This window comes from Eschrichtius robustus, chromosome 8, assembly GCF_028021215.1.
Source record: "Eschrichtius robustus isolate mEscRob2 chromosome 8, mEscRob2.pri, whole genome shotgun sequence".
Lineage (NCBI taxonomy): Eukaryota > Metazoa > Chordata > Mammalia > Artiodactyla > Eschrichtiidae > Eschrichtius > Eschrichtius robustus.
The window spans coordinates 58,214,997-58,229,468 of NC_090831.1; the positions used below are offsets into that span (position 1 = coordinate 58,214,997).

General features: G+C 35.2%; 1 protein-coding gene across 20 annotated transcripts in view; it reads right to left on the reverse strand.

Annotated features, from left to right (window-relative positions):
- HDAC9 (histone deacetylase 9) overlaps positions 1–14,472 on the reverse strand; it is a 1,001,951-nt gene that overhangs the window by 464,464 nt on the left and 523,015 nt on the right. For 7 of the 20 annotated variants that reach the window (XM_068550545.1, XM_068550535.1, XM_068550542.1 and 4 more), the window contains 4 exons: positions 9,459–9,700; positions 4,542–4,707; positions 3,428–3,554; positions 1,037–1,158 (listed from right to left, as the gene is read on the reverse strand). In XM_068550545.1, coding sequence (XP_068406646.1) covers positions 1,037–1,158; positions 3,428–3,554; positions 4,542–4,707; positions 9,459–9,700 — 657 coding nt within the window. The remainder of the gene's footprint in view (positions 1–1,036; positions 1,159–3,427; positions 3,555–4,541; positions 4,708–9,458; positions 9,701–14,472) is intronic. The other 13 variants (XM_068550537.1, XM_068550553.1, XM_068550548.1 and 10 more) reach the window with 6 other exon arrangements.

Genomic DNA, 14,472 nt, shown 5'->3' on the forward strand with positions numbered 1-14,472 from the left:
GTGTTTTTACAATCTATATCCATTTTAATTATTCAAAATTGCTTGGGAAAATGAATATAATTATTGGAAATCATTTTCACTCTGTAGATTTTATATACAAATTACACAGATCTATAGTTCTTCAAGTAGATCTGAGTAAAATACAATGGACCAAACTCTCTGCTCTGAATATCTTTTCACATCAATTGTGGTTATAAAATTTTTTTAAATTTACAACTTCCTCTAAAGAACTATATTTAGAAAATCTCAAAAGATTTAGAACATAATGTATACAACTGCTATTTATGATTCTACCTAGCTAAAATTTAAATATATTTATTATAGAGGTAAGAGCATGTAACACATTAAACATGCACATACCAGAGGGCTAAAAAGGAATATGGGAAAACAAACACAGACTGTAAAGTCATAGAGCTGTTTACTAAATTCCAAATTTCTTACAGATTCATTGTCCCAGTTCCCCTAAGCAAATTTTAATACAATAACATGAGATTATTAGCTACAAAGCTTCACCACGAGTTCTCCTATAATCTGTGAGACACTAGGCAAGTCACTTACTCAGGAGCTAGCCTTGGCCTTACCTGTTTTAGTAAACAATCAAAATTTAAGGTTTTTAAAAGTGGGAGGAAAAGATTGTTATTTCCATTTTTGTAGTAAATGGCTGAGGCTCAAAAGAAAATCAGAGAAATGGAGGAAATTACAGAGGTCCTCATTAACGGAGAAGATTGAAATTTTCTGAGAAATCAAATTTCTATTTTCTTTAATTCTTCTCTTTATTGCTAATAAGAAAATAATTTGTCTAAAACCCAAATGTGACTAACCTTTAAATTAAAAAAGCTACTTTGATAATATACTGAATGAACTGACACAGAAATAGGAGTGTGTGTGCGCGCGTCTGCTTATGCTGAGGGCAGAGGTAGAGAGAGCCTGACAGCTATGATTCAAATCCTTCGACGCTCCCCTACAGGTATGGCAAAATAAAGCTGCAGGAAGGTCATGGAAGAGCAAGTGGAGTCTTCTTGTGGAACTGACTTACCAGTTTTTCGAAGAGGGAAATCATCCTTTGCATCTTGCGCTCCTGGTAATGTGTATTTGTAGGATGGAGACGTTCCACTCAGGGGTGGAGAGCTTTGATCCAATGACGTGTGGTGGGCAGCCCTACAAAAGAAAAAGAGGGTTCACCACTTCCCCTTGAGTTTTTACTGCACATTGGTCAGCAATAATCGGTTGCACATGCTGTAACACATGTCTCAGCTGTGTTTATGTTCTTTCTTTTCAGTGTGTACAAACCACAGCCTCATGTAACGAAGTTCAATTTAGCAGTATGTTATGGAATGATGCAGGATGCCCAAGAATGCCCACTGTGTGTTTGGTCACACAGTCACATAGAAAAGTTTGCATCACCAAAGGAGAGAATTTACCCAGAGCCTGAGATTTGACATCTGAGATTATTGTGTATGTTTTCTTAAGAGCCATATTAGTGGGAAAGTCATCATCCGAATCCTTTTTAGTCAACAATGTAGAACAACCAAGGTAAAAGTAAACATACAGAAGGACTTCATTTAAAAAAAACTGCTAGTTAGTACACGAGAGTACATGAGGGCGCCTTTCTACTGGAGAGACAGTACCGTGCGTATAGCCTCAGGTCTCCAAACTTCTATAGCAGTTTCAAGGTAAAGACTGGAGACACATCTTTCTTCAATATGAACCTGACCTTTTAAAATCTTTTGTCTTTCCTGCATTAATACAGTAAAAGAGATGCAATTGTGCTACTGGAGAATAGCTTAGGACTGAACATAGATTACCCAGTGGATATAAACATCTATAATCATTATATATGGAGAAAACATAGATAGGGCATAGTATCACCACCACGATGATTCTACCAATATTATTTATTTGAATCAATATTCTCAAGAATTACCTGGTGTAAGGATATTTTATCTAGCCATAACTGGCAAAAAGTATTAAGTTCAGATTTCATAAATTAATGACTTATGGCTGTCCAGGAGTTGGACCCTACTAAAGTTCAGTTCAGTACAAAAAAAAGGATTCCTAAGTAACATTTGAGAGCCATGTCGAATATACCCAAGGGAACAGCTAAAGAATTTTCAACTGACAAGTTGTTTGCATGTAGTTGTTTCCACTTAAGAAGAAAAAAAAAAAAGGTATTATCTTTTCTTAAAACAGGTTTTAACTTAGAAGGAACATGAGTTAGTTATAAATTATGTATGTAATTTTAGGTAATAAAACAGAATTTCTTTTTCAATACTTTTTGATGTTGATTGAACATGTGAAAATTTTCTTCAGGGATTGGTTTCTTAAGTCAATTGACATGCATGATAGAAATTATGTAAACCATTAAAAAATATGTATATAGCATTCTGGAATCTGCCTCATCTTTTTTTTTTGGATGCAGAGAAGGGAAGATACTTGTAAGACAGAATTATAAGAACAATAACTCTTTAAATAGAACTCCTGGCATGCTTGAAATGTCAATGTAACAGAGTATCAAATAATCAAGTTTTTACTCTCTTATCCTTATGACGTGATTAAAAAATATGTAAGTGTAAAATCCTAAACATATTTTTAAAATATGAGATGAAACTATGATCTATTAGTCTATTATCCAAATATGCTTTGCCCATCAGTTATTCTCCTGATTTTTTAAAAATATCACCTCCTTCATACTTTACAGAAGGAAGAATTGTGTGTTGCACAGTATCTCTTTACTAGACTTGGAGAAAGATGGTTGCATAAAAAACTGTAATACCGCAGTATGTTATGTTGTCAGCGTGTGTGTTAAAAGCCAATCTACTCTCATTTTACAGGGTGGGAAGAAGTGAGATGAGGTGGGCACGGGTAAACTTGTCACTGAAGCCTTAGATATATCAGTTACTCTTCTTTCTTTCTTTTTTTTTTAAATTAAGTCAAAAATCTTCTGGACTTTTAAAAATAATTCAGATCTCCATCTTATTTCAAGCCAAGTAAAATAAAATCTCAACCAGCCAAATCTTCAGAAATTATTGTAAAGATATCAGATGCACCATCTGAGAATAGAAAAATGCAAAATATGAATTAATTTCTACGCCCCACCCTACATTTGTCAGTTATTCATTTGGCAAAGAACATGTATAATACTTTCTAGCCCTCAAGATGATACTGGCTAACATTTATTTAAGAGCTAGTCTCTGTTATATACTTTACCACATTGTTTCACAGGACCTTCCCAGAAACCCTAGAGGGCAGGTACTATTATCGTCCTCTTTTTACAGAATAAAAACCTGAGCCTTGGAGAATTTGAGGAGCTTGCCCATGGCCTTATAGCTGAGAACTTGGCAGGCCAGAGATTTGTGCCCAGGTTGGCTGAATTGAGAACCTGTGATCTTTACCCCTGGGAATGAAAAAAGCCAAACACTGAACATACGTGTACCAGAGCTTGGGATGGCGGCTCACGGAATGATTTTTTCCATTAGTTGGAGTGTCTTTTGTTGCTGATTTACTCAACAGGAATTCTTGAAGCTTCTGCTTTACTTCTGTACTTGCCACTGCCCCTGAAACACACACATACAGAAACAGATGGTGATTTGTGGTTCTGTCCTTTCAAGCCTCTGGAATATTTAGCAAAAATTAAGAAGTAACACCACTCGTCACAGCATATGAAGTTTTCCTATTAAAAGAAGAAACCAGAGTCTAAACAGGCTTTAGAAAATGACATAGTAATATTTTGTAACTACTGCTTCAACTGCCAATTTTCAAAAGACCTTCGATGATTTCTTTAATTGCTTTTGCAGAAAGGGGATTCCCAGAATTAATACTAATTTTTTCCTAAGCTTTAAAAAATACTGCTGAGGAACAGAACACTGCTTTTTAAAAGTCAAGAATCTTGGGGGACCATATAAGTGATTAAGCAAATTAAAATGAGCTCTTCTGAATTGCTAGTTTGAAAAACTTTTTAAAAAAGCACTTTTGAGCATTAAACAAATAAATATTGCTGACAATTCCAGTTCAAGTCATCACATTTTAAACCTTGCTACGACCTGATTTTGAACTGACCTCATACAGGGGAATTATTTGGATCTGTCTCCCTCTTGTGGATAGTTGCTTTTTTTTTTTTTTAAACAAAACTTCTACCTTAAATCTTCTCAAAGTTTGGGTACTTGAAAACTAAATGAGACAAGGCTTGACTTATTCAAGAGCAATTATTACTTGAGCAGGAGGAAGGTATGGTGGAGTAATGTGCAAGTAAGTTTATTATTAAACACAATGGCATAGCTATATTGCCTTCGTATAACATTATTTTTAAGGCTCAAAACAACAGAAATGAGCATCTTTGCCAAACAATGCTATGTTTATTTCTGTAGATGCTTGTAGACTGAATGCAGAGAGCTGATATGTGAATGCCAAAGCTTTACATTTGGGTCCATAATGTATTATTTTACTTAAACACAGACAATTTTGACAAGTTTAATTCCACTCTTTATCAGGCTCCTTTCTGAATGACCATCAGCTAAAGATGAGGGAAGAGATCCATCTTTTACCCTGGTGCCTCTTACTTTCTCGTCCTCTATCTTTGCCTCTGAGAGGAGGAAGCTGCTGTTCTCTGCGATGCCTCTCTACTTCCTGTTCTTGCCTCTGCTGCTCCAGTTTCTGCTCCTTTTCTAGCAGTTCTTGTTGCTGTTTTATGGCTAGAAGTTCCTGTTGCAACTTGCGAGAAGAGAAAGACATGAGAGTGTGCAATTTCTTTAGGCTTCAAAGTCATCAATGACCAAAATCGAAAGGTTATGAGCTTTTGGAAATTATTTGTATTTACATTTTACCCATTTTTTGGTATACTACTGAAATCGAAAGACAAGCAACTAATGCCATAAATGGTCTTAAGGTCATTAACAAGCAAGTTTTTAGGTAGTTTCAACACCTACGCCATCCTATCACAATATTACCAAATTCACTCAGATCTTCAGTTCCTTGAGCAACTTTTCTTTGTGCATCTGAAATACATGATACAGGCAAAGAAAGGCAGGAACTTCCCAGAAGTCTGTTTTACCAATTCCCTTGCAACATAAACAATTGAAATCTTCACTTCTTATCCTGAGAAATTGTGTGAACATAATCAAACTGAATAGAATAGTGAGATATGAGTTCATTTGGGGGAAATCTACCGGAAATAAAATGAAGGCCAGAAATTTCAAAACCTTCCAAGAAGATTTTTCAATAGATGAATGCAATCTGTATATCCATAACAAGCTCTTCTCTCAAAATAGCAAAGTCTAATTAGTTCACTCAGCACACAAAATCCTTCAGATTAGAGACTGGTCAAGAAGAAATCACTTCCATCAGACTACACTTTGATGCACTGTTGTTTGGCTGTCTGAATCCCTTGAATTCACTTCCACATAATGTACATCATGAATATAAAGCATTCTTAATAACCATTTTGAGATGTCAATTTTCTCTCAGACTGAGAAATAGACATGGAATAATCGTAAATGTGCCCACTGAGGAATAACTCAAGACTGAGTTCTACTAGGCTCTGACATTACTAGATACGAGATCTAGACAACTTACTAAGCCACTCAGAGCATTGGTTCCTCATATATAAGACAGAGGAGGGCTTCCCTGGTGGCGCAGTGGTTGAGAATCTGCCTGCCAATGCAGGGGACACGGGTTCGAGCCCTGGTCTGGGAGGATCCCACATGCCGCGGAGCAACTAGGCCCGTGAGCCACAACTACTGAGCCTGCGCGTCTGGAGCCTGTGCTCCGCAACAAGAGAGGCCGCGATAGTGAGAGGCCCGTGCACCGCGATGAAGAGTGGCCCCCGCTTGCCGAAACTGGAGAAAGCCCTCTCACAGAAACGAAGACCCAACAGAGCCAAAAATAAATAAATAAATAAATAAATAAATAATAAAAATAAAGGAATTCCTTTAAAAAAAAAAGAAGAAGAACTAGTAACAGCTGGGTGTATGTTATTAAAAAAAAAAAAAAAAAAAAAAAGACAGGAATAATCTCCCTCATGCATCATGTTCAGAATGCATATGCAATTTAAGTTGTAAGTTTGAACAATACTAATTTTGCTTATTATTACTATTTTAAACTCTAAATACTAATGAAGTTAGTGTAATTTGCTGTTTATATGAGACAGGTGCCTAAAACTCTGATATTTACACTGCACAGTAACAGAACAAAAATAAAAAGTTATATGGAATGGCATCAGAGTCACTGTGGAGCAACAGGAAGCCAACTCCGCATGTCAAGCATGATGGCTTCACTCGCCCCAGAAGGACATGGCTAGAAGCATTTCTGGTTACTTTTCAAATTACAATCTTTGACATTTTGGATTTGATCCACCAGTCTCTTAATAGGTGTTTTTAGATACTCCATTCTAACCAAAAATTTCATAATTCTGCTTAAACTTTGCCTTAAATGTTAATTCTATATAGATATTGGGGTTGATCAAGTTGATTTACTGCTTCACCCAAAGCCCCAGTGGAATTGAATATTAATCTCTCTTAGGAATTAGAAAAGCACCCGATTTAATTTCCACAGCTACTATTCTCAAAGATTGCAGGAATGAGGTTAAAAAAAAAAAAAAAAAAGAAACAAAACTTCACTCCTCCAGTTTCATGTTCCAGTCCAAGACAGAGGCAGAATGAAGTAGTAGCTTTGGAGGTAGACGAGGCAAGATTACAAATCCTGGAGCACCCACTTACTGGCTGTGTAGCCTTGGGCAAGTTACAGTGTTTCTGCCTCACATTACTAGGTGGAAAAATGGGATAACAGCATCTAACTCAACAGATGATTATAGAAGCCAAAGACTCAAAACACTAATATAAGTAAAGCATCATGCTGTGTCTTCCTCATAAAAGTAAAATCTAGATGAATGTTAAAAGCATCAACTTTTAGTCCTATGCATAAACAATATAAACCAATAAAATTTAAAAAATTTTAAAGCAAAGAAACTTCCTAAACTTAAAGGGAAATTTTAAGTATGACTTTAGTTTCTGAAAAAGCAACTTATTACTTCAGAAAATAATTCCAAACACTTTTCTCCCTCCCCTTTTCCAATATTTTCTAGGTGTCAATAAACCTGCTATATACTACCTTGTTTGGGGTAAAGTAACAATTACCTACTTGTTACTATTAACTTTTGAGTAACATCTAACAATTAATTACTTAAAAAAATTTTATGTTGATCTTTATAACTACAAAAGGCATCAAACATAAATGAAAAGAACTATCTAAAGCTGTAACTTATCAGTATCGCCCTATATTCAGGGCAACACGACTTGCATACCACAGCAAAATGAAACAAACCTTCAAGTATGGGGAAGAATATAAATTTTACTCATTCATCATTGCCATTTTAACATGCCTAGAATGAATGAAGAAGGAAATCTGGACATTATTGTTACTATTATTGTTTCAAAGGTCAAACTGAAATAAAATGTTCCAGAATCACTCAAAAGTAAGTCTATAAACTAAATGAAGGCTTCCTATATTGCAAAATACAACCAGGATTCCATATGAGACTTAAAACAAAATCCTCACTCTTATTTTTAAGGTATCTTATGGGTCAATATATTGTAAGCATCTTTTAGTAAAGTTCACTAGTTAAAGGAAAAAAATATTACATTTTATATCAGGTATCAAAGTCTTTTTCATATTACATTTTATATCAGGTATCAAAGTCTTTTTCTGAAAATAAGTTAAAATAGGTCTTCCAGGCTAAGGAAATATAAAACAAGGAACATAGGAAAGAAAAAGCATTTTCACCCTCTCGGACACTGTAATATCAATGTGGTAAAATTATATAATATTAACATAGATTAGTTATCTGTATTAACCCCACATAAATGTGCTTGTATTTTATTTGCAAGTGAGTAAAAGATCAATTTCTGCAGGGCAGAAATGGAGAAACAGATGTAGAGAACAAACGTATGGACACCAAGAGGGGAAAGTGGCAGGGTGGTGGTGGTGGTGGTGGTGTGAAGAATTGGGAGATTGGGATTGACATGTATACACTGATGTGTATAAAATGGATGACTAAGAAGAACCTGCTGTATAAAAAAATAAATTAAAAAAAAATGTAAAAGCAAAAAAAAAAAAAACCAAGTGTCTATAATACAATATAATAAAAATGAAATAATATAACATACTTTATTATATTAATAAATTAACATAAGTTAGGTCATTTTTGAAGGAGTTGGACATAAAAGTGGACTTATTACAAATATTTGCTAGTTTATATTACTGTCATAATAAATTCAAATTAAACATCTACTAAGTCAGACCAAAATAACTTTGTTTTAATTATTTTTGTCAAGAAGTTGAAAGACATTTTACAAATAAAGCTGAAGTAATATTTATCTCTGAGGATACAAGAGAATAAATAGATACACAGACACTGATAATAAAATACTCCAGCACACATAATTGTGGGATATGGACATATTTCTCCTAGAATAATTTAAACAACTCGGGTCTCAAATTGTCAACTACTCCCAAAACTCTTTCAATAAATTCTTATCTACAGTCTATTAGACTTATATAAAAACACTGAAAATATATGTATCAGTTTCTTTATATACAATTTTGTTGAGCTTTTCATTATGTTAATATTTTGAATGTATACATTATGAGGTCTTTTCCATAAAGAAGATTAGGACATACTCAGAACATCTACTTATAGAGCACTCAGAACATCTACTTATAGACCAAAGACAAAAATAAAAAAAGGCTCTCTCTTCACATAAAGGGATTAATTTATCCTCTCTGGTAAATAGCATATGCAGATTCTTTTTTTAAATTAATTTTTATTGGAGTATAGTTGCTTTACAATGTTGTGTTAGTTTCTACTGTACAGCAAAACGAATCAGCTATATGTATACATACATACATATATATATATGGCTCTTTTTTGGATTTCCTTCCCATTTAGGTCACCACAGTGCATTAGGTAGAGTTCCCTGTGCTATATAGTATGTTCTCATTAGTTACCTATTTATACATAGTATCAGTAGTGTATATGTGTCAACCCCAATCTCCCAATACCCCCCTCTCCCCCTCCCTTTCCCCCTTGGTATCCATACATTTATTAGAACTATAAAATGGGTCTTTCCAGGCTCATCGTTCTTCTTGGTGGAGAGTAGATGGGGCAAATGGACAAAATCATGTAGAAGAGAATCTGAGAAAGGGTGGGAAGTTACTATTCCTTACTATTGATGCTGTAAACTAACAGAAAAAAGAGTGGTAGAGGCTCCTCTCCAAGAAGCAAAGCAGGTTTTTCGCCAGGATTCCTTTTACTTACCCAGGTTTTTCACTAGTACAATCAAAGTTTCCTCCCAGCCATGCATCCGTATCTTTTCATAGTGAAATATCCCTCCACTGCTCCTTCTTAAGCCCATGTTATGGTGCAGGCTCCCTGAGTCAACGGACAGAGACAAAGAAACGTTTGCTACCTTGATGTGCTCCTGAAGCTGAGCCTGGTGCTGCCGTGTCAAATTCTCATGCTGTTTCTGAAACTCTGCGATCAAGAGCTGCTTCTGGATTTGCTGCTGTTGCTGGATGAGGAGTAACTCCTGCTGCAGTTGCTTCTCACGGACTACAGGGTCCACCACGGGCATCATCATCCTGAGGTCTGTCCTTAGGTCTAAAGGCGAGATGGGCTCCAGGCCCACAGGAACCTCTGACTTTACATCAACTGCAGAGATGGGAAAAAAAGGATGGATGATAGAGGACAGAAAATTAGCACACTGACTTGGAAACAAATGAAAAGTGAAAGACACTATACCCCGTTAGACAAATTTTACATCAACAAATCTCGTCTTTTTTTTCACAAGGATGGTAAAAGGTCTTCTGTATATCAGGTTTGATAAAATGAACCACAGGCTAATTTTCAGCCAGCAATTTGTACTCTGCTGTGAAATCTTCCACATATCCATTTTTCAAAGAGATGACTCCAAAGATTCACGGATATCAAAGTTGTTCATAAAACTTATTCTATTGCACCACTTACCAAATTCAAGTCAAAACAAATGCAACTCTATCGAGGAAAAGATGCCATGTTATATTAGAGAACTTCTAACACAACTAAATTTGTACACTTGCAAACATTTTTGTTTGTAATCAGAGTCAGAAAATATATTCTAAGATATATTCCTTAAGAAGTAAAGTTTTTAAAATAATGTATTTGTAGGGCTACCGGACCTACCAAAGAAAAAGTAAAAATATGCCTGCTAAAATGTGGGAAATGGTGAGTAGAAAGAAAATACAGACCCAGTGTAGACAGAAGTCACCTAATTTTCAATTTTAAATCATTGTAAAAATTTAAAAGCTATTGGAACCAAGAAAAAAAAAATGCTTCTATAAATCGACTTTGATATTCAGGCTGCCAATTTTCAACCTCTGCTCTCAATCTAAATGCCTAGGACTTCCCTGGTGGTCCAGTGGTAAAAAACCCGCCTTACAATGCAGGGGACGCGGGTTCGATCCCTGGTCAAGGAACTAAGATCCCACATGCTGTGGGGCAACCCGCGCGCCACAACTACTGAGCTCGTGTGCCTCAACTAGAGCCCGTGTGCTACAAACTACAGAGCCCATGCGCCCTGGAGCCTGGGCGCCACAACTAGAGAAGAGAAAACCCGCACGCCACAACTAGAGAGAAGCCCATGCACCACAACGAAGAACCCACGTGCCGCAACAAAAGATCCCGCATGCCTCAACGAAGATCCCGCATGCCACAACTAAGACCCGATGCAGCCAAAAATAAACAAATAAAATAAATAAATAATAAATAAAATCTTTAAAAAAAATCTAAATGCCTGTTCCCATAACTTTTAAAAGGATGTGTCACCCTCAGGGTAACTGTTTTATCCTGAGTGTGCTATTTAAGTTCTCTGGGTCTCAGTTCCCTCATAGGCAAAATGGAGATAATTACCATTAACAATAACAACACAGAGTTGTTAAAAGGATTAAATGTGATAATCCACTCAAAGACTGACAACATATAGCACATCCCTCAATAAATGCTTTTTCTAAAAAAATTAGGTAAAAACAGAAATTTCCTGTGTATTAAAATAAATCATCAACACTGTGGGGCTAACCAAACAAAAATATGGAGCCAGTATGAAAATAAAATTGTTTATGATTTCTATTAAATATTAGAAAATAGAAACACTAAAATGTCTAGAAAAATTATAAGACAAGAAAACAAAGAAATATAGCCAAACAACTAAAAAAAAATCCACCTTCACTAGTAAAGATATGCAAATTTTAAATAAAAATAAGACATCATTTTCCAATGATTAAATATCATATATATGATTCACATATATGCATATGTATATGTACAACACCCCCTTGTATAGGGTAAACATATGACCAAGTAGACAATTATATGTTGCAAGTGGCACCGCCAGTTGGTTTAAAACTTCTGAAAAAGTGATACGTGATATCACAATTTGGTGATATCTGTCAAGAGGCATTAAGTATTTCTACCATTTGATTCAGGTTTGCCAACTCTTGGAATATATCTTAAGGAGATAATACTAACAGGAAGAAACAGTTCAATGTCATACTGTTTACTGAAGTATTATTATTTTAATTGAAATCACCAACTACAAGGAAATGTCTAGTAAAATATGTCACATCCATTTCATGGAAAAATATGCAATCATTAAAAATAATGTTTATGGGAACATCAAAAATGTTGTTATAACATTAAATGAAAGAACAGTAATAAAAATGGCATATACCCTATGATAACTCTTTAAAAAGAAGTTAATTTAGTCAATGTACATTTACCGAGAACCTTAAATTCCCAAGGTGATTCTAGATGTTTGGGTTCGGTAGTCAAACAAAAAGACAAAATAATTCTAGCCCTCATAGAGCATATATTCTACTGGAGATTTAATGGTATCAGTCTCTGAATTCTACCAGCAAAGACTGGTGAGATAGAGAACAAAGGAAAGTTGTATTTTGGGTGGAAATATGAATAATTTTCCCCCTTCTACTTTTCCGTATTTTTACAAATTGTATCTAATGCTGTGACTCCTACTCTGAGTAACTTAAATTTGAAGAGTCCAGGTTGGAAACTACAAAGTTAATATTCCATGCGAATTTAAGACATATTTTCAAGTCAGTAAAGCCTAACATAAATTCTGTCTGTAGAAGTTAAGGCTTCAAACACTAAATGAAACAATGTCTTGCTTATCATCTGAACTGTGTGTACACACAGGCATGTGTGTGTACAGGCACGTGTGTGTGTCAGCTTGTAGGGGTGGAGTAGGGGAATTGGTATCAATCTTGGTTGTTGACACTGGTGATTTTTCAATGTATAGATCAGAAGAGCTTACACTGATAGTGCTGTATATGTCAGTTTAATGAAAATGGGAAAACAATTTATTAATAAACCATAGTTTGGGGGACAGTGTCTTCTAAAACATGATATTTACAAAAGGAAAAATAATAATTGTGACAAGTTTGGAACTAAGTGAGGAAGATGGCCTGTAAGATCTCTTGGTCAGAAGGTCCAATGTAGAACTTTCAATTAAGGCTCTGGAGTAACATGAGATTTTGAGCATTAATTTATAGAGTTGGCGTTATTCCAACCAAAAGCAATGGCTGTTAAGCATATATTTCACTTTTACATTAAAAAGGCCAAACTAAAGCCTCAGTTTTTACATGGACATCTCAATAAACAAATTTAACCCTATAAAGGCAAAATGTAAAATTTCAAGAGACCCTGGGGTCTCTTGTTGCTGGCATTCTTATTATCCATAAACTATAACCGTCAACCCCCCCACCAAAAAAAAACAAAACCCAAAAGAGATAAGGAAAAAAGAGCCCCAGAACTCTCCAAAACAGCTAGTGTAAGCCTCAGAGGGTAATTTGACTTCTTAACCTGCTATCCCAACAGAAATGATTGTGTCTAACTGCTTGCCTTTGTTCAGAGACTAATCACTAAATTGTGAAAAATCACCCTCAACTTACAAAAACTGCTCTTGATTATAAATAATTGCCCAAGACTGAGAGAAAGAGGCAGGCAAGATCCCAGTCTTTCATCCAATTTATTCAGCAGCAATCCACATTCCATTTGTCTAGACTAAATATAGCAGCGTTTACACAAGAAATCAATAGTGCTTGCAGAGAGGAGAGCGAAGGCATGAATATTTCATCAAACTCAGAGAGAAATGGCAATCAGCAAACTGATGGTTCTGTGTAGGTCATCTCTGGCCTGCTGGATTAGTTCCTGTTACTTGGACAATAGCTCATCTCTGGTTAATCATAATCATATCACAGCCATTCTTTCTATTTTTAAAATTAATTGCATTGTGGGTGACAAAGGCTCATCGTATTCCAAAAAGAATGATGGATTTTTCTTCCATCTTCTGTGACAGGCTAATAAGCCTCCCCAGGAGCAATAATAGTAACACAATACCAGGGCTGAGTTTCAACAAGTTACAGTCACTTACACATCACAGAATGTGGAAGAAAGGGCATTGTCCACAGCTGCTGTATTATCATAATTAGAAATAATCAACTAACAAGGAAAAATTAACAACCAATTTTAACAGTGAGGAAATGGAATCATCACTATTAACAACATTTCTTGTCTAGGAACATGCAAATTCCTTACAAATTACTTAGAACAGGTGGCCAGTGATACATAAGTTAGAAGAAAGCTGACGATAACAGTAGCATTAGCATTACTTATAAACAAATCCTGTTTTCTTAACAGATCTCATAACTTTATTTGGACTCACCCTATTTGTCTGAGATTTCTAATACATGTGACATATATATGTATACTACATGTTTATCGTTATTCTAATAGCAAATACCCAGTCAGAACATTTCCACATATATTTAGTCTTATTATCACTTTACAAAGTTCTGCTCGTTCTTTCCTCAGTGTCTTTTCTTACTTACACTTTGATAGTTATTCCCTCCTCTACTTAGGACTTATCAACTCATGCAATTTTTTAGAAATAGTTTTTACTTTAAGAAACATGGAAACAAAAAAGCTCCCATTTCAAAATAAAAATCTCAGCTCATATAGATGCTTATGATAACTACATTTATTTCAGCAACATATACACCTGTTCAGCTGTAACTAAATTTCTTTGATAAATATGTTTTTTTAAATACCCAGACCATTAAAGAGTTAAATCAAAGTACTAAGGATACCCTAAGTAGTCACGGCATGTTTCTTAATTTTTCACTTTAGATGCTATTATTTATAGCACAGGTAAGTAGGGAGAATTTTCGTATGTTCAAAAACAGGAATCTTTGGTTGCTTCTTTATCAGCTGGGTTACAAACAAGAAGCCACCCATTTTAAGAATGTTTTAAGTGAATAACTCGCAAACCTCATGGATGGAAAAATTCTAAGAATGCAAATTTTGACCATTTACAACTATCACAACAATGGTTGAAGACTGTTCACGCTGTTCCTCCGAATGAGATCCTGAAG